Here is a 24,375-nt window from a genome sequence, read left to right on the forward strand (position 1 = left end):
GAATTCATGGTGGGTTGCATCAAACCATTCAGAAGATTGAAGAGTCAATAAATAAATAAATAAATAAAATAATAATAATAATAATGCCTTTTCTCTGAGTGGGATTTCTTACAAAAGCTGCAGCAGCATATCCTTCAGGAACTGCAGATACCTATGAGTGTTTAGAGTTCAATCAATAAAACAGAGGCCAATAATGCAATTCTTGAGAACACTGACAGCCACTTCTCTCAACTAGGGCTTGATGGTGTTTTCTTCCCCAGTATATCGATTATGTTGATATCAAAATGGAGGTGGCACAAAAGAAGAAGTCTGATTGCACTGGTGGGGAGGGCAGGGGGAGGGGAGGGGGAGGTGGTGGCAAGGGTTGGCTGTGTGAATGGAATAAAATTTTTGATGTAAGGAAATAGTGCATCAGTTGCATTAAAAACAATTTTTAACACAATTAGTGTTCTGTTTCTTTGCCATTCGTCAAAAACAGTTGCTGAAAATCATGAACAAAAATGTAAATGATAAGACTGGTCTTTGCAGCAGGTGGAGACATGCGACAGGAAATGCTGACATAATCAGCGCTACCAACAGAAACTGCAATATTTAGGTCCACCACAGAATTTTCCTGCATCAGTGTCAAAAATTATTTATTTTGACACGTTGTTGCTGTTGTTGTCTTCAGTCCTGAGACTGGTTTGATGCAGCTCTCCATGCTACTCTATCCTGTGCAAGCTGCTTCATCTCCCAGTACCTACTGCAACCTGCATCCTTCTGAATCTGCTTAGTGTACTCATCTCTCGGTCTCCCTCTACGATTTTTACCCTCCACGCTGCCCTCCAATGCTAAATTTGTCATCCCTTGATGCCTCAAAACATGTCCTACCAACCGATCCCTTCTTCTAGTCAAGTTGTGCCACATAGTGAATGAAAAATTAAGAAAATAAGTTAAGTGAGCCTAACTGGAATGAAATATTGCAGGAAAAAGCACTGTGTACACAGTTCTTATTTAAAAACACAACAGTCGACCCAAAAAGTATTGCAATATGAGCTTTTCATCTGCACAAAGTCCCATTATTAACTTACAAATTTGCAATTTTTTCTTTTAAGTTCTTGCTCTAAGGGGGATAGGCAGGCTGCTAGCTTGTTGATGTATATAATATTTAATAATAAATCAATACCTGAATGTACAACTCTAAAATTGGCAGTATATTTACAATGTGCAGCTGATATTTTTAAAGGCTGATATGTTGATATTTTTTCCAACAATGTCTCAAGCCTTTTTGTTGATATATTGAGAACCGATAATGATATATTTTTTAAATACTGATATATCAGAGTCCCAATATTTAAAAAAATATCAGTAGTCCTCCTCACACGACTTAAATGGATTTTTAACAGATCAGTAGTGCACATTGAAAATACTGATTTTTGCACAGTTTATAAACACTAGTTCATCCAAAATAAAAACTTTCTTAGAAATTCCATATATCCTGAAGCTGTTGATGGAGCAAAATATTGAAAGAAAGCAATGCACTGGAATGTAGTATTCAGAGAACACTGGTTTGGCTGATCCCAATAGCATACTCAAGTGCCCCAAAGCAACATATGGATTATGTGTTACTACTATGAACATGTTAGTAACCTTTCTCAAATATCAATAGTAGTTCTTTTTCAGTGGTGTGTTTATGTTTCACTCTTTCAATTTCTCGAATTTTTTAAAAATAAAGTTTGCAGAGACTTATGAGCACGTGGCAAGATCAGGATATCTTTCTGCATATGACCATCCCACTGCTCTAACAATCTGACCCTGTTTGCCACAGCCAGAGGCTATATTCACTTTTCTGATTGGCACATACATTGTGAAGGGCTTAATAGCTTCATGAGCAAGGTGTCTGATTGTTACAATAGCAGGGCACAGGGCAATTTCCACACATTATTTCATCAAAGTCCTATTTCAAGCTTCTTTCTAATGCTATAAAAAAATATATTTCTATTAAAAAAAGTTACTGTCTTAAATTAGCTAGGTACATATGGGTCTCCAGTGCACAGTTAAACACACAACCATGACTAAGGTATGTGTTCACTTATATTTGGTACAGTAGGGGAAATATTTGCATGACCTCTTATTCTAACGGCAGAACAGTGGACTGTGGTGCTATTACCTTGTTCCATACTTGTTACATAACTGAAGTCCTCTTCAAAGGCTCTTTCCAAGGCCAAAGAAAAAAAATACACAGTTACAACAACAGACTGGTATCATAATACGGCAACTATTAAAAATTACTTTCTCACCTCAGAAAATTTGCCTCACTGTCTGCTGCAGCTTAAGGAAAACTGCATTGCAATATATTTACTCCTTTTAGATATATTTTTGGTGGCCTGTCTTAGCTTCCCCATCTTGAATATTATTTCAAGTGCACTGCTCATGCTGTTCAACAAACTAATTACTTACCTGGGATATGAAAACTCTTTGGTAACAATCCAGTTGACTTCACTTCAACTCTACTTCTCACATCTATTAATGTAACTTCCTTTTTTTTGATGAGGTCAAGTAACTCCTCATAGCTTAACTTCTTATCATCAGGTACATCAGTAGACATATTACAAATTAAAACATTGGGAACATTTTTCTTCAGTGTCTGATCTGGAAAAACAGTGTTGCGTTAGCACAAATTTTATAGTTGCTGTAACTACAAATCATTCCACATACAAGGACTATGAGAAAGAAAACTTCAGTTTTTTTACAGTATGGGACGTGGTTGGAGAATGGAAGAGTCACTACACTAACTCATGCAGTAGGTTAGCATACCTAAAGCTGTGATAATGAGAAAGCCACTTTGGTTCTTGCATACTTAAAGCTGTAATAGCGAGAAGGCCACTTTGGTTCTTGTTTGCATACAGTAACAATTCAAAATGAATACTGCAACTGAAAACCCTGTGAAATGAGTGATCTATTCTGTAAAATGGTTTTTAGTGGCAAAAAACTTCAATGCTGTTGATGTTCATATTGGAATTTCTGGTACATATTTACTAAACACCATGAATGAAGGTGTGCATCAATGGTGTTGTTTGTTTAAGTGTAGAATCAAGAATGTTTATGTTGATGACAAAAGTGCCCATCTGCTGCAGTCAGCAACAAGGTGTATAGGAAATCTGCAAAAAAATGTGTTTCATATCTCAATTGACAGACACATTCCTGCAGATTTATTGAGTGTTTTGCAAGAGATCATAACTAAACAATAAGGTTACCACAAGTTCTGTGCTTGTTAGGTTTCAAAATTAGTTTCTGAGAAGCACAAAACTCAATGGATAACAGCTCCTGTGCATCTCCTTTTGCTTTATAACGCCAAAGAAGTAGGTCCATTGAACAGAATCACAACCAGTGATGAGATTTGTTTCCATCACTAAAGCACAATGAGACAGAGGGAGAGGGGAGAGGGGGGAGGGGTTTGGGGAGGGGGGGGGAGACAGACACCAAAGCATGCTGAACTGTCAGCCAGAAATATTATGGTGAGCTAAATGAATCTGGATATGAATTATATGGAACTTGAAAGAACAATCAAGTTTGAGACCTAGCGTGAAATATTAAGAGAACTGAGAAGATATTCAAAGTGATGTGGTCTCTTGACTAACAGTGTTTTTTTAGAATTGTTGAGTCATTTCAAATGGGATATTTTTGTACATACATCCTTGAGCTCAGACTTGGCTCCTAGTGATTACCATCTCACCGTTGCACATGAAAGAATGGCTTGGCTCTGTATTCTGTGACTATGTTGAACAATTTGCAGATGTTGGCATGGCTGGCTGAAATCTTTAGCAATAATATTTTATGAAGAGGGGATTAGTCAGCTTGTCAGGATATATGATAAGGTTTAAATCAGAATGATGATCATGAAGAGAAGTCAAATAGAGGTGTAGTTTTACGGCTGTCCTGACAAAATTTGCTTCAATTATTCTGTGATTTTATTTAGAGTCTAATGGATGTTACTTTCAGGATAGCCCAGTACTTCCTACTCTTGCTGTCAGCATAACACAATGAAACTGAAGTATGAGTTGCATGTGGTGATCTACACTGCTGGCCATTACAGCTACAGTACCAGTAAGTATAGCAAATAGTGAAATTTTACTTATTGTGAGTACCAAGTACAGTAGAAAGAGTAAAAGATTAAATTTGTAGGTGATTTGGGGACATAATGGGTGTAACATTTAGTATAGAGAGTTGCCACCTCTAACAGCAATAATGGTAGCATGCCAGTCTCTCTGAAACTCATAGCCAGATTTATTTTTTTCACTAGTGAGAGATCTGGAGATCATGAAAGCCACAGCAACATTCTAACACCCCCTGTATCAAGGAACGTCAGGACAATGTGGGCAACAGAAGTGGTCGATACCAGAAATATCTTTTGAATTTTGGACAGGTCAGTATTATCTTAGCTGTTTTTCTGAGGGGGGTCTCACATAATTTTATACACAATGTGTTGTGTTGCAAACTAGAATCTATGAAGGGGAATTACTTTGTTTCAGTGTCACAGTCGATATGTGCTGGCTCTGAATGTACATTCGAAATTGCTTTGTTTTTAGAAACATTTGGAATTACAATATGTTTGACACACTTAAAAGTTTCTATAATTGGCTGTGCAGTCTGGTGCTGTTTATTATATTTATTTCTGGATTCATTTATAAAGTAGTAGTGTGGACTAACAGAGGTTTGTTTTCCGGGAGGAGTTGTAGAGCCTTTGGAGCATTGTTGTTGCCATGGAGTGGAGTAGTAGTAAGTATGCCTGTGATGTGATCGGACATACTTTTATAGTTTGGATGAACAAGGTAATTTTGGCTTTGTTATGTGAAAATTCAAAAGACAGTGTGATATAGTAAAATGTGATGCAATAAATAACTGAAAAAAAAATTCTTAACAGATATTCTTCAATTTATTTAGATTATTTGGAACATGAGAACCTAAAATGTGAAAGTTTCATCTTCAAGAATCAGACACCTGGACATGAAGAACTGGAGAGAACTGCATGAGAAAAGATAAGTAAAAATTTTATTGTAAATTTTACTCCTCTTGAATCTTATAAAAGACTTCAGCATTGTAGACAGTGGCGACAACAAAGGAAGGAGGGGTAGGTTACATATTGTACGCAGAACATGAACTTGTCTGAAAACTGATGTGGTGCCACTTCTCTGTCCCATGTTGTCATTGTGTAAACCATTGTCAGTATGCCTCTTCCCTACTGCCGCATCAAGTAATTCCACAGCAATGGTCACCAAATGACAGTCCAGTATGGTCTAGATGTCACCACACTGCCTGTGTGGATACTCGTCCTGCTGGAAACAAGCAAGCTGACACAGAGCAGGTAACGATCCGGCCACTGGGGAAGTTTTACAAGTGCTGGTAGACTTTTCTCTTTCTTGAAAATCACAATCTTCTGGCAAACAACAAACATTCAAAGGTGATTTCTGAATGAAAAAACCATAAGTTGCTAATCCTTACATAGAGGATGTAAATGGCATTATTCCTATCTGTTTTGTGCAGCTGTGCTGAAATGCTAATCATTTGCATATCCAAGCATATAATGCATTTTATGCCAATTTAACTATGTTGCACATTGATTTTGTAGTGCTGCAAGTTTAATGGCAAACAGTGTGTGGTGAAGCAAGCTGGGATAATTTTAATTCCCCTCTTGTCTTGCAATATGCCTCCTGAAATTAGTTTTGATCATTTTGACTTAATTAACATTAACATATGTGAGTATAATCTGTACTTTTATAAAAGAGAGATATTGGCCCTTAGTTTTAAAGTAAATAACACCAGAGCTAATTTTGTGCTAAGTTTTATGTATGTAGTTGAGTTTCTAATTTATTTAGACTATTACTAGTTAGTATCTTTCATCACAGGGAGAAATCAGTAATTGTTTTGTAACTTAAATTTTATTGTTGACATATAAACATATCAATTCTGTAATAATTTTAAACATTTGGAAGAAGAAGTATTAGTAATCTTAAAGTATTTATGTAGATCTATTCAAAAACATGTTAGCAAAACCAGCTCTTAATTAATTCCAAGGTAATTAACATTTTTGTGTAAAGTATTGTTTGCATAAAGATATTTGTTAATTTCATGATTTAAACAAATAATTCAGCCTAACTTTTGCAGTAGAAGAAACTGTTAAAGAGACACAATTTTTCGATGACTTCAGTTAATTTAATGAGTTAAGTTTTTATTGTAATTGGTCTGAGCACTATGGGACTTAACTGCTGAGGTCATCAGTCCCCTAGAACTTAGAACTACTTAAACCTAACTAACCTAAGGACATCACACACATCCATGCCTGAGGCAGGATTCGAACCTGCGGCCCTAGCGGTCGTGCAGTTCCAGACTGAAGCGCCTAGAACCGCCCAGCCACTGTGGCCGGGTTTAATTGTAATTTCTGTAAATTTAACTTCATACAAAATGTAGTTTCAGCACCTATTATTGTGATGATATATAAGGACTGAATTTTTGGTCATGAGACAGCCAGTCCACAGCCGAGTTTCTGACAAGTAACCTGTGCTGATTAGAACAACAACAACAATTTAACTGTCAAATAAGTGTTAAACAATTACGCCGTGTGTAAAAACCAATGACAGTGACTGTTCCATATGTACCTGATTATTCTTCGAGAACTGTGGACTTTGTGGTTATGTTTTTACTGCTCAAAGATGTTCAACAGTAAACTATTGTAGCAGTATGTAGAGTTCCATCTGCTAACTATTAATGAGGCTTATCGAAGGTTAAATAATAGTGCACTGGCCATATGACTACATATTATTAGGGGGCTGTTAGCAGTGAAATTAAAGCACTATAAAACATAACTGTGCATATGTCGGCTACATCATTTAAAGTAGTCAGTGTCGGAACCCACAGACCCCATTTTTCAGCAAGTATAGCAACACAGTACAGCGACACCCAAGGACAACAATCAACAAATGAAGGGATAAATAAAAGCAGGTGGAACAGCCACAAGTGTACTAGGAAAAACTGAGATCTTATGGAATACTGATGGAACAATAATATTACAAGACCACATCATATGCGGACAGTAAGAGGAACGTATCACCAAAACTTGACGTTAGGTTTTTCAACATGTGTCCTCACCATAATCAGCTCCCCGTTGCATCAAAACGGTATATCCCTATCTCTTTTCCTTGTGAGAATAAGGTTCTCCATTTCTCCAAGTTATGAGCTTATTTTAGAGACAAATAGACATATTGGCACTTATGTTCTTCTATCTTGAGAAAGTGCATCTTAGTTTTCGGATCAGCAAAATGTATCTGCACTTATGTTCTTCTGGCTGCTTACTTTGTGAAGAAAATTTGGAAATATATTTTAATGCAGCAGAGACCATTATCTCTTTGTATTGCATAATATAATTTTGCTGCATTTGTGTGCTATTTTATCATGTGCTGAAAGAGAAGCATATGTTATCTAGCAGCTAAATAACAAAGCTTGTGACACCAAGTGGAAATGTTGCATCATGTCTAGCTGCTGAGTCATTCATTTGTCCATCAATTCTCAAAACACTTTTTGTATGAGGTTTCAAATTATAGCATTTCCCCTGCAAGAATCAGTAAGTGGAAAAATGATAAACTGAGCAGTAAGTGCCCTTTGTAAGCATCGTCAGTGCAGTCACATTGCCTTCATTGTCACATCACTTTTTGTTTAGTTTTGTGAAGTATTCACTGTGAAGAGGTTAATGTTAGTGTGTGCACTCTGTTAGATAAAAATGACTTCACAAGGAACTAGAATGGTTGAGCTAGTGATGCAAAAGTGCTGCAATGAAAGGAACTCAACATCCGATGATGGTAAGACAAATTACTATTGATTTTATCTATGAGATAGTCATCCACAGAACTCAACTAGTAATTATTAGTCTCTCAGTCCTCTTAGCATCCAAAGTTGTACATACAAACCTTTTCTTTTTGTTGTTCTTCTCTTTGTTTAATAGTAATAGAAACTATCAGAAGCTTTGTACTAGTAACATGAATGTGTAACTAGTCCATTAAAATTCAACTCTCAAAATACAAAATGAACACCAAAATGGCAACCTAATATATTCAATTAGTATTTTAGGTTCGAAGATAGAAGTAGAGATAGTTTGTCATCTGTGGCAGGTGTAGTTGCAAGGCCCTTAAAACTGATCATCGTGTGACTCCATTGTCCTGTATGTATTGGTTGATAAGTGTCTACATCTACATCTACACTCCACAAAGCACTGTGGGGTGCATGGCAGAGGGTATGTGCCATTGTATCAGTTATTACAGTTTCTTCCTGTTCCATTTTTGTATGGAGTGTGGGAAGAATGAGTGTTCAAATGCCTTTGTGCATGCAGTAATTATTCTAATCTTACCCTCATGATCCCTATGTAAGCAATATATGGGGGTTGTAGTGTATACCTAGAGTAATAATTTAAAGTAGTTCTCAGGATAGTTTAAGTTTGCCAGCTCAGTTCCTTCAGTATCTCTGTGACACAATCCCATGGATTAAACAAACATGTGACCATTCGTGCTGCCCTTCTCTGTATATGTTCAATATCCCCTGTCAGTCCTATCTGGTACGGGTCCCACACACTTGAGAAATAGTCTAGGATGGGTCACATGAGTGATTTGTAAGCAATCTCTTTTGTAGACTGATTGCACGTCCCCAGTATTTGATCAATAAACTGATGTCTACCCCTGCTTTACCCACAACTGAACCTAAGTGATCATTATATTTCATATCCCAACAAAGTGTTACATCCAGGTATTTGTATGAGTTGGCCGATTCCAATAGTGACTCATCGATATTATAGTCAGAGGCTACTATGTATTTTTGTTTTGTGATGTGCACAATTTTACATTTATGAACATGTAGAGCAAGTTGCCAATCTCAGCACCATGTTGAAATCTTATCAAGATCTGACTGAAAATTTATGCAGCTTATCTCAGAGCCCAACACACTTCCCTGGGGCCCACACAAAGTTAGTTTTACATCTGATGATGACTCTCCATCCAAGATAACATGCTCAATCCAGTCATGGATTTCTCTCGACACCCCATATGATCATATTTTTGACAATAAGCATAGGTGCAGTACTTAGTCAAATGATTTTCAGAAATCAAGAAATACTGCATCTACCTGGTTGCCTTAATCCGAAGCTTTCAGCATGTCTTATGAGAAAAATGCAAGTTGTGTTTCGCATGATCAATGTTTTCGAAATCCATGCTGGCTGGCATTGAGGTGGTCACTCTGTTCAAGGTATCTCATTATGTTTGAACTCAGAATATGTTGTAAGGTTCTACAGCAAGTTGAGGTCAAGAAATTGGACGATGGTTTTGTGGATCACTTCTATTAACCCTCTTGTACATGGGTGTGACCTGTTTCTTTTTGTAAGAACTGGGCACAGTTTTTTGTTTGAGGCATCTACAATATATTACAGTTAGAAGAAAAGTTAACTCAGCCACTAATTCAGAATAGAATCTGACAGGGATTCCATTGAGAAGTGCAGCTTTAATGCATTCAGCTGTTTCTCAACACCACCAAAACTCATATTTATTTCAGTAATCTTTTCAGTGGTATGACGATTAAACTGTGGAAATTCTCCTGGATTTTCATTTGTAAAGGAACATTTGAAACCAGAGTTAAACTTTTCAGCTTTAGCTTTGCTACCCCAGATTCAGTTCCTGTCTCATTCACTAGTAGGGACTGGACACTAACTTTGGTGACACTAACAGCCTTTAAATATGACCAGAATTTCTTTGGGTACTGTGAAAGATCATTTGAAATATTCTGCTATAGTTATTGAAGGAAACACACATTGCTCCCTTGACAGCCAAATGAGTTTCATTCAGCTTCTCTCTACCAATTGCCCTACGCTTTGTTTTACCCCGATTATGCAGTAATCTCTGTGTCTTTGGAAGTTTCTTTACAGTGACTGTATACTGCGGATGTTATCTCAAATTACGAACTGTTCTATTGGATATATATCTATCCCATGCGTGGTCAACTATTCTTTTAAACTTGAGCCAGAGTTCCTCTACATGCTCCTGCCTTGTGCTGAAAGTTTCAAGTCCCTCATTGAGATATGACATTACAGTCTTTTTATCTAGTTTACTGAACATATATATCTTTCTGCTTGTTTTAGTTGTCCTTTGTGCTTTGGTAATCATAGTTGCCACAACCACACTCACCCTGACTCTGAAAAATATGAGACAATCAGTGGAATACTATTTTCACCAAGATGTAAAAGCATTTGATAATAAATGTTGTAGGGCCTGGGAATAAATCCTCACATTTTTGTAAACCATTATTTAGTTACCAGGCTCTCAGAACACTTTCTGTGATTTTATGGTACAGAGAGAAGAAAGCTGCCAGAGCATCACCTATGAAAGGGAAACTAAGTCTTGGAAATGATGTGCCTGTATGATATTTTCAAGCCCATCTATGTTACTGCAGTACGTAACTAGAGGTCTGTTTAAGCAGACTGACTAAGACATTTAGCTATTGTTCAGAAATTAATGAGTTTTTCTGAGAATTATAATCTACAAAGTTTAAAAAAATAAATTTTTATTTAGTATCACTTACCAGAAGTATTACACATTCCAAATACAAGAGAGTGGCAGGAGCATGTGGAGACCATGGGAGAATTGTGAAGGAGATGGTGTAGGGTATGGAGTACAGGTGCTGCTTTTGCTGGAGCTGCAGCTGTATCATCATCTGTGGAACTGACAGGAGGAGACCACAGGGATGAAAAGCCTGCAATAATTGTAAACTGGTTATGGGCCGAAACAAAGTACATTGCTTTAAAAGTAATGTTGAGTTACAGCTAAGAATTGCTGTCCCTAACACAAAGAACCTGTTGTTTCTTGTTAATGAAGCTTAAGTACATTCCTATACCTTGTTACAAAGGATCCACTTTTGGCCCCTGTGATATGTGTTAAGAAAAGTTAAATACAGACTGAAGAATTTCCTATTTACCAGGTGGTAGCTGACTGACAGACTCACGCAAAAGCTGACAAATCTCGTTTGTGAAAACTGGACTTTCATTTCAAACAAAAGGACAGAGCTGAGGAAGGGGCAAGAAAGGATGTCTTACAGAGCAAAAAGGATAAGGATTTAGGATTTAACATTGTCTGTGATTGTGTTTTGAGAGAGGGAGCACCAGATCTTATTAGACAAAAATCAGGAAATAAGACATTCATATGAAAGAAATCATCTACGTCTACGACCCACAAGCCACCGCATGGTTTGTGGTGGAGGGAACTTTGTTTTTTCTGTCACTTACCCCATTTCTTGTTGCAGTCACGATTGGTTTGTGGGAAGAACGATAGCTGGTAAACTTCCGTGTGAACTGTAATCTCTCTAATTTTACCTTCACAGTCATTGCATGACATATACATAGAAGAAAGTAATGTACACATTAAAAAAAGTTTTGCATCACCTCAATTCTGAGAGCTCGGCAATCTGTACAGAGAATTGGAATAGAGATCAACATAAACATCATTTCCGCCCTTTTTATTGCTCATGAAAACCACACAGACTTTAGGCTTAATTTCACGTGCGCGTATCGTAAGTAAACAGTGACTTAAACTTATATGTAATGACCAGTGTTTTTTATTCATTACGCTTTCAACTTATTTATATCTGCCTGAATAGTCTCTAGGGTCCTTTGTTTACGTATTAGCCAGTACTTAAATCAGTTTATACGATTTCTGTTTTTGCCATGAGTGAGAAGTGTGTGACATGCTGTAGGATCGTTAGTTCCGGGGTATGGTGTGATGGGTGTTGTAGTTTCTTTCATTGGGGCGAATGTAGTGGCGTGGGAAATGAGGACATAAATGAGGCTCACCAATGGTATTGTAGAATCTGCAGTAGAGATAGGAAAATACTGGAACAGGAAGGGAAAATTGCAGCTCTTCAAGCTGACCTAGACAAGACAAGGGAGGATCTGGACAGGTTAAAGAGGGAGAAAGGTGAACAGAGGTGGGAAGTGGCAACAGGTAATAGGGGGAACATGCAAAGGAGAGCATCAGACAGCTTTGTGATAAATCCTGAAAATAGATTTGACCTGTTGCCTCAGTCAGAATCGGATGAGCCTCATGTAGATGAAGCTGTAGAAAGGGCACAACAAGCTTTCAAGGACTTGAAAAAGGTAGGGAAATTTGTAAAGAGAAAGAAAGTTCTGTTGTTAGGTAGTTCCCATGGTAGAGGTGTTGGCCAACTACTGCAGGAAAATCTAGGTCCAGAGTATCAGGTCACAAACTTTTTCAAGCCTAGTGCAGGTCTGGGTCAGGTAACAGAGGATATAGGTTCTCTATGCAAGGATTTCACGAAGGAGGATGCCGTGGTTATAGTGGGTGGTCCGGGAAACAGCATTGACAGAGACTCTGAATATTCCATAGAGAGTGACCTGGTGAAGATAGCATCAGCAACGAAGCATACGAGTGTGGGATTTGTGTCTGTGTTGAGACGCCATGATCGGCCTCATTTGAACTCTTCTGTAGGGAGGGTGAACTTGAAGTTGGAGTGGCTGCTTAGGACGGATATAGGATCCCATATTGGTTTGATTCCTGTGGATGCTATTGATAGGAGGGACTACACTAGACATGGCCTTCACCTCAATAGGAAAGGGAAGGGAAAACTTTCTGGCTTGATTGCAAAAAACTTAAGGGGGGACACTGTCACAAGTGGTAAAATACAAGTGGTAACAGGTATCAGAGGGATGCCTTTTTTAGGATAGGGAAGGGGGATAGAAAACGAGTTTTAAGAGAGATTGGCAGACAGACCTGTACAGTTTGAGAAAATAGATGAACAGAAGTCCGATTTTAGCATACAGCCTCCATTTAAACAATGCTTAACAGAAAGTAATCAGAAACTGCCAGTTCATCTTCACCAAAGCAGTTATAATCGCATTAGTATGCAGTATCAGTTATCTTTATTACACCAGAACATTCCGGGACTCAGAAATAAAGTTGATGAACTACTCATTTGTATCGATGAAATGAATTCATCTAACGAAATTGACATAATCTGCCTCTCTGAACATCAAGTGACCACTGGTATAGATATGTTAGACATTTCAGGATTTAAGCTAACTTCCTACTTCTGCAGAGTAGATATGGAGGGAGGAGGAGTTGCCACATTTATTAAAAACTGCCATAAATTCAAGAACATTGACATTAATAAATTCTGTTTAGAGCAGCATCTAGAAGCATGTGCAACAGAAGTAGAGTTCCATAACAGATCCTATATAATAGTAACTATTTACCGAGCACCTGCAGGAAATTATAATCTATTCATAAATCATCTAGAAGCTCTTTTGGGTTATTTAACAGTAAGAAACAAAGAAATTTTGATTGCTAGTGACTTTAATACAGATTTTCTAATTCAATCTTCCAGCAAACATTTACTGCAGTTAGTAACGTTGTCTTTCAATCTAACTCACAGTGTAAACTTTTCAACTAGGATCACTAAATCCTCAAGGACAGCCATTGATAACATTTTTATAGACAAATCAAAGGAACAAAATCATATCATAAAACCTGTAATAAATGGACTATCAGATCATGACATGCAGCTCCTTGTTTTAGATGTAAATTCTAAGCAGATTATCAAGACTGATAATCTGAGTACAGGAGAGTATTCAATCGACCAAAGATTTAGTGTTTTAGAAAACTGCTCAAAGATATGAACTGAAAAGATGTTTATAGTGCTCATGACAAGAATGAAAAATATAACACATTCATGAACAATGTCAGTACCATGTTTGAAAACTGTTTTCCTCTAAAAGTTACTCAAATTAAACAGAAGTCTATAATAAAACCATGGATCACACAAGGAATAAAGATTTCCTGTAAGACAAAAAAGGAAAATGTATCTGTCGACCAAGAATAGCTCTAATGCTGATGATTTAGCTAAATACAAGGAATACTGTAAAATATTTAAAAAAGTAATTCAGGCATCTAAACAAATACACTACGAGAAGAAGATAGCAATGTCAGGGAACAAAATAAAAACAATATGGGATATAGTGAAAGAGGAGACTGGTAGAACCAGAAAGGAACAGGAGCAAATAACACTAAGGGTAGGTGACACATTAGTAACCGATGGGCATAGTGTGGCAAATCTATTTAACAAGTACTTTATATCCATTACTGATAGAATGGGATTGTCAGGATCAGTAAATAATGCCCTTGAATATCTGAAACTAGCCTTTACAAATAGCTTTAGGGACATGAATATGTCACTCACATCACCAAAAGAAATAACTTCCATAATAAAATCTTTAAAAACAAAGCATTCTAGTGGTTACGATGAAATATCAACAAAGTTAATTAAGGCATGTTCTTGTGAGTTTAGTACAATTCTAAGTTACTTGTGTAACCAGTCACTTATAACTGGGACATTTCCTGACTAGCTGAAATATTCAGATGTTAAGCCTCTAATCAAGAAAGGGGATAAAGAGATGCCATCAAACTACAGACCGATTTCACTTTTGCCAGCATTCTCAAAAATTTTAGAAAAAGTAGTCTACAGGCAGCTTCTCAACCATCTGACCACAAATAACATATTATCAAGAACACAGTTTGAATTTCTGAAGGGTTCTGATATCGAAAAGGCTATTTACACCTACAGTGAAAATGTACTTAATTCATTAAATAATAAGTTACAAGCAGCAAGTATTTTCTGTGATTTGTCAAAGGCATTCGATTGTGTAAACCACAACATCCTTTTAAATAAATTAGAATTCTATGGTGTCACAGGCAGTGCTGCAAAATGGTTCAAGTCATACCTCGCTAACAGGAAACAAAGGGTGTCAGTGCAAGGGACTAGTGAATTAAGTCATCAGTCATCATCAGAATGGGAAGAAATTACATGTGGTGTCCCACAAGGATCCATCTTAGGGCCATTGCTTTTTCTTGTGTACATTAATGATCTCTCATCAGTTACACTGCCAGAAGCAGAGTTCATTTTGTTTGCAGATGACACAAGTATTGCAATACAAAGTATGTCGAGTGTAGTTCTAGAAAGATCTGCTAATGATATTTCCATGGATATTAATAAATGGTTTAAAGCCAACTCACTGACATTAAACTTCGAAAAGACTCACTATATGCAATTCAGAACCTGTAAGAGCTTTCCACCCAGCATACACATAAAGTACAAAGAAGAGCAGATAGAAGAGGTTGACAGTCTTAAATTCCTGGGATTACAACTTGATAATAAATTCAGTTGGGAGGAGCACACCACAGAACTGCAGAAACGCCTTAACAAATCTGTATTTGCAATTCGAGTGTTAGCAGACATAGGCGACGTAAAAGTGAAAAAGCTTGCATACTTTGCCTACTTTCATTCCATAATGTCATATGGTATAATATTTTGGGGTAACTCTTCACGTCAAACAAAAGTTTTCAGAGTCCAAACGTGTAATACGTATTATTTGTGGAGTAAACTCACGGACGTCTTGTAGAAACCTCTTCAAAGAACAGGGTATACTAACTACTGCCTCTCAGTATATTTACTCCTTAATGAAATTTGTCCTAAATAATATATCTTTTTTCCAACAAACAGCTCAGTTCATACACACAATACCAGGAACAAAAATGATCTGCACAAGGACTTAAAAGCACTTACTTTAGTTCAAAAAGGGGTCCACTACTCAGGAACACTCATCTTCAATAATTTGCCAGCAAACATAAAAAATTTAGTTACAAATAGAGATCAGTTTAAAAGGAGCCTGAAAGACTTACTAGTAGCCAACTCCTACTCCATTGACGAATTTTTTAATAGAAACAAATGATGTGTTGTATATATTTATACTATTAGTATTGTTATTTCAGCTTTAAAAAAAATTTTAAAAAACAAAATAAAAAAAGGTGACATATACCACATCCACGAGGATCTACTCAACAGGGATCTATGGAACGAAAACTAATCTAATCTAACATTGCATGTTGTACCACCATACAACGAGACCTTCAGAGGTGGTGGTCCAGATTGCTGTACATGCCAGTACCTCTAATACCCAGTAGCGCATCCTCTTGCACTGGTGCACGCCTGTATTCATCGTGGCATACTATCCACAAGTTCATCGAGGCACTGTTAGTACAGATTGTCCCACTCCTCAACAACGATTTGGCATAGATAGCTCAGAGTGGCTGGTGGGTCACGTCATCCATAAACATCCCTTTTCAGTCTAATCCAGGCATGTTCGATAGGGTTCATGTCTGGAGAACAAGCTTGCCAATCTAGTGGAGTGATGTCAGTATCCTGAAGGAAGTCATTCACAAGATGTGCACAATGGGGGTGGGAATTGTCATCCAAGAAGATAAATGCCTCGCCAATATGGTGCTGATATGGTTGCACTATCGGTCAGAGGATGGCATTCATATATCGTACAGCTGTTACAGTGCCTTCGTTGACCACAAGTGGCGTATGTTGACTCCACGTAATGCCATCCCAAAACAGCAGGGAACCTCCACCTTGCTGCACTCACTGGACAGTGTGTCTAAGGTGGTCAGCCTGACTGGATTGCCTCCAAACACATCTCCGACGATTGTCTGGTTGAATGCATATGCGACACTCATCAATGAAGAGAATGTGATGCCAATTCTGAGCAGTCCATTCAACATGTTGTTGTGCCCATCTGTACCATGCTGCATGGTGCCGTGGTTGCAAAGATGGACCTCGCCATGGATGTCGGGAGTGAAGTTGTGCATCATGCAGCCTATTGTGCACAGTTTGAGTTGTAACATGACATCCTGTGGCTGCATGAAAAGCATTATTCAACATGGTGGTGTTGCTTTCATGGTTCCTCCGAGCCACAATCTGTATGTAGTGGTAATCCACTGCAGTAATAGCCCTTGGGTGGACTAAGCGAGGCATCTCATCAACAGTTCCTATCTCTCTGTATTTCCTTCATGTCTGAACAACATCACTGTGGTTCACTCCAAGATGCCTGGACATTTCCCTTATTGATATCCCTTTCTGGAAAAAAAGTAAAAATGCCGACACGATCAAACTGCAGCGTTGACTGTCTAGGCAAGGTTGAACTACAGACAACATGAGCCGTGTACCTTCTTCCTGGTGGAATGAGTAGGACAGGCATGGGTGGTGCAGCGGTATAGTCCAGAAACCTGCCATGGAGTGTGGATGTAATACAGCCAGGTGGGCCAGTTCTGACATGGAGTTTGACCAATATGAACCTCACCAAGTGTATCATGCCAAATGTTGTGTTGAATGCTTAGCCATTAGTTGTCTGTGCCATCTGTGCATTGAACTCTGCCTGTGTTCATTTCCGTGTGGGTTCGGACACTCTGCTTCCCATTTAACAACTGGCATGATGAGTTCTTTGCCCTCTAATGGGGTTCTGTTCCCTGGCTTTTACTGAGCCACCGTCAGCCCGTGAAGTATCTGTGTCAACCTCGTAGTGAAGAAGTGTTGCCACACCTGTGCAGATGCTAAAGAGGCAATGAAGGAAGTTCTTATAAGTGTGATGGCACTATATTTTCTTTCCCCTTTTTCCTTGTGTACACTTGGGCCACCATGAACCTGGAATTTCTGCAGTGCTGGCAGGAACACTTGCACCTACAGAAGGAGTGGCACCAGCTGCAGCAACAGGAGCAGATGCATGTGCTGATAACTCAGAATGCAGGTTTGCTTCCCACCCTTGCCTTGCTGGTGCGGGGGACAGGCGCCTGTTGCTCCGCTTACTGTGCCACCTCCACCACCCCTAATGCCACTTACCAGTTTCAATGAATCAACAGGAAGGTGGGAGAATTACCAGTTCTGGTTCTCGCTACAATGCCAGATACTGTGTATCATCAATGCAGTTGATAAGACTGCCTTCTTGTTTTCCAGGAGTGCTGCACCTGAGAAATTTCCCTTTGATTAGATTTGTCAGTTGCTTACACAGTATTTTGATCCAATGAGAGTGGTGGTGACAAAGCTGCTGTTTTAACAGCACCACAAGTGCCCAGCAATTGTATATACTCTGGATTGCCAATCTGCAGGACCTCCTGTACAAGTGTCATTTTGAGTGCCCCAAAAGAGCTACCTCTTATGCAGACTCACTAAGAAAGGCTATGACTGTAAGGTTAGCTCCTGAATATGAGGTTCAGACTGGGGTACTGACCTTGTCCAACCCCTCTATAGCTGACGTTGCCCAAATTGTAGAATCGCATGAGCTTATGGCAGCAAGGGACATCCTTTCTGATAATTAGCAGGAGGCTCAATTTGGTGTGCAGGGTAAACCATTCCCTGTATGCTGTGGGATATCCTATGTGGCCTCAACTTGCACCAAGTCGCTGCGTATTGCCATTGTTGATGATGCAGGTGCAGTTGTGTCATGGTGCTCCCTGTCCTCACCCATGCCAGGATCAGCTGGTTTTCACCACTCAAAGTGTTGTAACTCCTGCCAGCAACATTTTTCAGGTGCTTGGCATCATTCTCTTTTCACTCGTTGTACAAACCAGTGGTCCTCCCACAAGTGTCATTTGTAGCATGTTCACTGAAACCACAAGCGTGTAGAGGCATGTGTGGGATGTGCCAGTGGATAGGTCATTTGGCAACTGTTTGTGATGTTGGATGGGTCATGAGTTGGTTATCAGCCAGTATTTTCACTGGACACTGGGACCGCCTCCGCACGTGTCGTCCTGTCATATTTTCGTGATGTTGATAATAGATGAGTGGCTGGTCAAATTTTGGTAGATATGGGAGTGATGATCAGCTTAATTAATTTAAATGTGTATAGGCTATTTGGATGCCCAGAGTTGCAACAGCCACTCTGTCAAGTTGTGTCTTATAGTAAAGAGTACATTTCAAAAATTTGGGTGCAATTCTCAACTTCTGCATGTTATAAGAAAGTGGGACACAACTTACCTCGTTTGTGGTCAAACACCTTTGGATTCAATGCATCTTCTGTTTTTGACTTCTGTATAATTCATGAAGAGCATTTAGTGTCTCAACCTGTTCATTTTTTTGGCCAAGCAGAGAAATTTAAGGCACATGTTTTCCTTGAGCTGCTGGCATGTCCAAATTTTGCTGTACCTGCCTCATTACCTTCACCATTCATGATAAAATAAAGACTGAGTTGCAGCAGTGACAGAACCAGGGCATTGTTCCACCTGTTTTGTCAAGTCAGTGGGCAATCCCTTTTGTGGTGATTCCAAAGCCTGATGGCACCTTGTGACGATTTTAAACTGATGGTCAACATGTAGTGCATCGCCAATTCATATCCGAATCCATGGCAGGTAGAGCTTTTGGTGAAACTGTCAATGGGGCCAGTATTTTTTCAGTGTCGACTTGTGTGATGCTTACTTGCAGTTGCTGTTGGATGTGGTTTTTCACTTTCCTGGCCCTCAACATCCCTTTCGGGCTTTACCAGTTTAATCAATTGCCTTTTCAAATCTTGCGAATGCCAAGAATTTACCAAAGGTATTTCATACAGTTGACTCATGATGTTTCTGTTGTGTCAATTACCTTGATATATCTGGGTCACAGGCTCTACACGGGATAGCATTTATGAACCCTTCAGCTGGTTTTCCTACATCTCCCAGAGAAGGGCCTCCACTGAAAGCTTGAGAAGCACATTTTTTCCTCCCTGCAGGTACACTTTTTGTATCCTGTGCTTAGTAAAGATGGTTTTGTCCCCATGGATGACTACATCAAGGCCATTGTCAACCTATGGGCACCCAGGAACCTGAAAGAGCTGAAGCCTTTTTTGGGTAAGATATCATACTATGCTCATTTCATTACCCAGGCCACGCAAATCTACCAGCCTCTTAATAAGCTTTGCCAGAAGGCCATTAAGTCTGTCTGGGCCATACACTGTCAATGGTGTCTTCAGTCTCTCAAGCAGCATTTGTACTCTGCTCCCTGTCTGGCTTCCTTATCCTTACTGCAGCCCGCTGTTTGAGAATACCTTGAGCCAAGCAGAAAATTTCGAGGCACATGTTTCTCTTAAGCCATCAGCAATTTCCAAATTTTTTTGTCCAACCCCATTCCCTTCACCATGTGCAATAAGGTAAAGGCAAAGTTGCAGTGTTGGTAGGATCAGGGCATTGTTTCATGTCCCAGTGCAGTGCTGGCACTGTTCTGCCCCATCAGAACCCAGATGGCACTGAACAGCCCATTGTTTACAATCAAAGATGCTTCCCATAGTGCAGCATAATTGTTCGAAGGTAAAAAACAAGGCTCTAGCTATTATTTTTGGGGTTAAAAAGTTCAATGTCTTCCTGTATGGAGCAAGATTCCTCCTTATCACCAACCACGAGCCACTGGTTTCCTCATTTGGCCCTCACTCCAAGCTGCTGGATAGACTGCTTACCAGTTGAAATAGCGGTTCCTCTTTCTCAGAAACTATTATTATGACATTCATTACTATCTCACTGCCCATCTAGAGTTCCATCAGGAGAAGGGATTAGTGTTCACATTGGATGATGCCTTGCAGCAAACCCTGCTGGGTTTTCCATTGATGGCACATGAAGTTGTACCCACCATTTCCGCTGACCTGTTTTCCCAGCATATCCTTTTGGCAGTCCAGATGGGTTGGCCAGAGCATGTCTTTTTGGGTGTGGACCAGGCATAGTATGGGCTCAATATTGTCCAAGAGGTTCTCATATTTGCTATAGAGGAGCAATGCTGTCATGTGGTCACTTTCTTGGCTTAGCGTCCTCACATGGTCGCATCCTCACATGGTCCAGTTGCTGCATACATCGCACTGGTGTATTACTCATATGATGGCACTGAAATGATGATGTATCTACTGGCTGGAAACTGGCCAGTCTCTGAGCACCCTTGGAACAGGACATGCGTCTTTTTTGCTGGCACGTTTTGGGGCAGCATGTGGTGGTTGGTGGTTGATGCACTGTCCAAAATTCCATATGTAACCAAGATGTTCTCCACGCCAACTGCTATTGTTTGCTTGTTGTTGGTTATTTTTGGCACTGAGGGGTCTCCCAGGACTCTGGTGTCCAACAATAGTCAACAATTTGTGTCACGGGAGTTTGAGGACTTTTGCGTTCAATGTGGTATCCAGCATTTGACTACCATGCTATTTCACACAGCTTCTAACTCAGAGGTGGAGCACTGTCTGTATAGAATTAAGACACAAATATAGAAGGGTGAGTCTGCCCCTTCATGCAATGATGTGTTGTTGAGCTTTTCGGCTACACACTGGGTGATGATGGTCAATGGATGCAGTCTGGCTTAACATTTGCATGGGCACCAGCAATGGGGTTTCCTGGATTTGTTACAATCTGAGTCACATACCACAATGGACCACCGCACTTTCCTCCTGGAGCTGCCGTTTCTTCCCTGGTCCTGCTGCCAGTGGCAAGGGTGGCTGTTGGGTGTTGCAATAGCCCATTAAGGTCGGCAGTTGTTTATGATGGATGTTGGCAGGGAGCAGCTGAACCATTGTTGGGACATCACCACCGTGGTCTGCTGCATGGCAGGTAAGTCACAATGTTGTCCAGGGGGAGAGCTCCCAGTTGCAGCAGTGTGCTTCCATATTGCTGATCCCTCTCTGTGCTCTGCTGTCCTCCCATCGCATGCACCAATAGCCCTCCCCAGTGCAGCTCACAGCTGCACCTGTGATGTGGTGGCCATAGATTTTGGTCCACCCTGCTCCTTGCCCCTGTAACGGGACATCCTCCTCTAACATTACCTTTTTGTATAGAAATAACCAATACCAAGTATACTATCGGTAAGTGAACATTCTCGGCTGTTTCCCTGAAAGAATTCATATGATTTTGTATATGATGTGTTATATTTCAGACTAAAATGTATAAAAAGAAATTAATTTGTTATAACTGATATAATACTAATGGTTTAAAATTATTATTGTATTAGAAATATTTGAAACTGCATAATCTAATGGTAATTATTAAATTTATTTCTGGATTCATTTACAAAATAATGATATATTTTAGCAAATATCCTTCTTTTGTTAAGAAAGTTTGTAAACTCTTTTGCTTTGTGGTGTGATAGAAGTGAAAATTGTAAAGTCAGTGTGATTTAGAAGAATGAGATAAAGTAAAAAGATATTCATAACAACAGGCAAATCTTCATCAGTTATTCAGTTATCAGCAACCCATTAAATCAAAATTTCAAAGACATGAATGTCCCCCTAGACAAAGCAAGACTTGAAGCCAACAACAACAAGAAGAGAAAATGAAGATAAGTAAAAAGTTCTTCTTTTGTATATCGTACACCTCTTGAAGCTTTCAAAATTTTAATAGTTATGTGTGGGAGGGTAAGATTATATCCCCTCACTGATGGAAGTGGGACCACCTCAACTAGCACTGGAGGATTCCCTATTGCCACACCCTCTGTGCCCTTCTTGTGGAGCCCATTGGTGGCAGCATTGCCTTATTTGGTGGCTAGTCCACTGGCAGGTTCCACGGGCGTCTCTGGTTCTGTACCAGAGGTCGCGACCCCTGCCTGGTCTTTTTCAGCCATACGTGGTCTTTTCAGGGAGGAGGGATTTTTGTATCTCTGGCAGCAGACGTCACAATGGATTCACATGAGCCGGTGTGGATACTGCAGCAGGATAATGTGAAAATTGACATGGAGGGTGCACAGCACTTGGTATGGGCAGACCTGCTGGCAGAGGTATTTATCAGTGGATTGTAGTAGGCCAGACAGGCCATTGCTGACTCAGAGTTCAATCACTGCGGGCTCACCTTGAGTATCATGCTGTGTGTTATACCAAGTGCTTAGCCTTTAGTTGTCAGTGCCAGCCGTGGACTGAGTTCTTCCTGTGCTTCATCAAGCCAACATCAGCATGTGAAGTATACATGCCAACCGTGTAGTGATACAGTGGTGTCACACCTGTGCAGATACTAAAATCTCTGTGCCATAACAAAACATGTTGCTCTTCAGTGGATCTTCTCTATTTCCTTTATCCTACCTGGTAAGGATCCCATGCAATGAGCAATATACTACTGTTAATTGATATACTCACAATTATCACAGTTATATGCCAACTACCTGCTTGAATATGATTATTGAAGGTTGTTATTCATATATGCGAGACTTGCTGCAGTTGATTTGCATCCTGTTTTTGTTCCAAAGAGCTTGATCAAATGGTAAAGCTAGGATGACATGCAGGCTGGGTCAGGGTGTGTTGTAATGTCCGCAACAGATACATTTTGGATTCTGCGAGGTTATGTGTGGAAAAGTATGTACTTAAAATAGGAAAAGAATGATAGCAGAGGTGCGGTTATGCACCACACATCAATGAGCAATAGATGAAAGCTTGCTTCTTTTGTTTGTCCTAAGTTTCGCCACCCAGATTCTGTCATGTAAAGTGAAGCAGATCAGTGCTTCCAGTGGCAGCAGGATATTATGCAGAATCAGTAGCTCTTCTTTGGATCTTCTCTATCTCCTCCGTCAACCCGATCTGCTACGGATCCCACACTGATGTACAATACTCAAGTATACGTCGAACGAGTGTTTTGTAAGCCACCTCCTTTGTTGATGGACTACATTTTCTAAGGACTCTCCAAATGAATCTCAACCTGGTACCTGCCTTACCAACAATTAATTTTAAATGATCATTCCACTTCAAATCGTTCCACACGCATACTCCCAGATATTTTGCAGAAGTAACTGCTACCAGTGTGTGTTCCGATATCATATAATCATACAATAAAGGATCCTTCTTTCTATGTATTCACAATACATTACATTTGTCTGTGTTAAGGGTCAGTTGCCACTCCCTGCACCAAGTGCCTATCCGCTGCAGATCTTCCTGCATTTCGCTACAATTTTCTAATGCTGCAACTTCTCTGTATACTACAGTATCATCCGCGAAAAGCTGCATGGAACTTCCGACACTATCTACTAGGTCATTTATATATATTGTGAAAATAAATGGTCCCATAACACTCCCCTGTGGCACACCAGAGGTTACTTTAATGCCTGTAGACGTCTCTCCATTGATAACAATATGCTGTGCTCTGTTTGCTAAAAACTTTTCAATCCAGCCACACAACTGGTCTGATATTCCGTAGGCTCTTACTTTATTTATCAGGCGACAGTGCGGAACTGTATCGAATGCCAATAGCATCTACCTGGGAGCCTGTATCTAATATTTTCTGGGTCTCATGAACAGATAAAGCGAGTTGGGTCTCACATGATCGCTGTTTCCGGAATCCATGTTGATTCGTACAGAGTATATTCTGGGTTTCCAAAAACGACATGATACTCGAGCAAAAAACATGTTCTAAAATTCTACAACAGATCGACGTCAGAGATATAGGTCTATAGTTTTGCGCATCTGCTTGACGACCCTTCTTGAAGACTGGGACTACCTGTGCTCTTTTCCAATCATTAGGAACCTTCCGTTCCTCTAGAGACTCGCGG

General features: G+C 39.6%; 1 protein-coding gene across 2 annotated transcripts in view; it reads right to left on the bottom strand.

The window, feature by feature from the left end:
• Window positions 1-24,375, bottom strand: part of LOC126284120 (uncharacterized) — a 424,622-nt gene that overhangs the window by 355,398 nt on the left and 44,849 nt on the right. The window contains exons 2-3 of one of the 2 annotated variants that reach the window (XM_049982851.1): window positions 10,591-10,761; window positions 2,440-2,631 (exon numbers count right to left, since the gene is read on the bottom strand). The exons of the other annotated variant lie outside the window; for it this stretch is intronic. Of the exons in view, the coding sequence (XP_049838808.1) occupies window positions 2,440-2,631; window positions 10,591-10,761 (363 nt within the window). The remainder of the gene's footprint in view (window positions 1-2,439; window positions 2,632-10,590; window positions 10,762-24,375) is intronic. 2 annotated transcript variants of the gene reach the window in all.

The sequence above is a fragment of the Schistocerca gregaria genome, chromosome 1 (assembly GCF_023897955.1).
Source record: "Schistocerca gregaria isolate iqSchGreg1 chromosome 1, iqSchGreg1.2, whole genome shotgun sequence".
NCBI classification, from domain to species: Eukaryota; Metazoa; Arthropoda; class Insecta; order Orthoptera; family Acrididae; genus Schistocerca; species Schistocerca gregaria.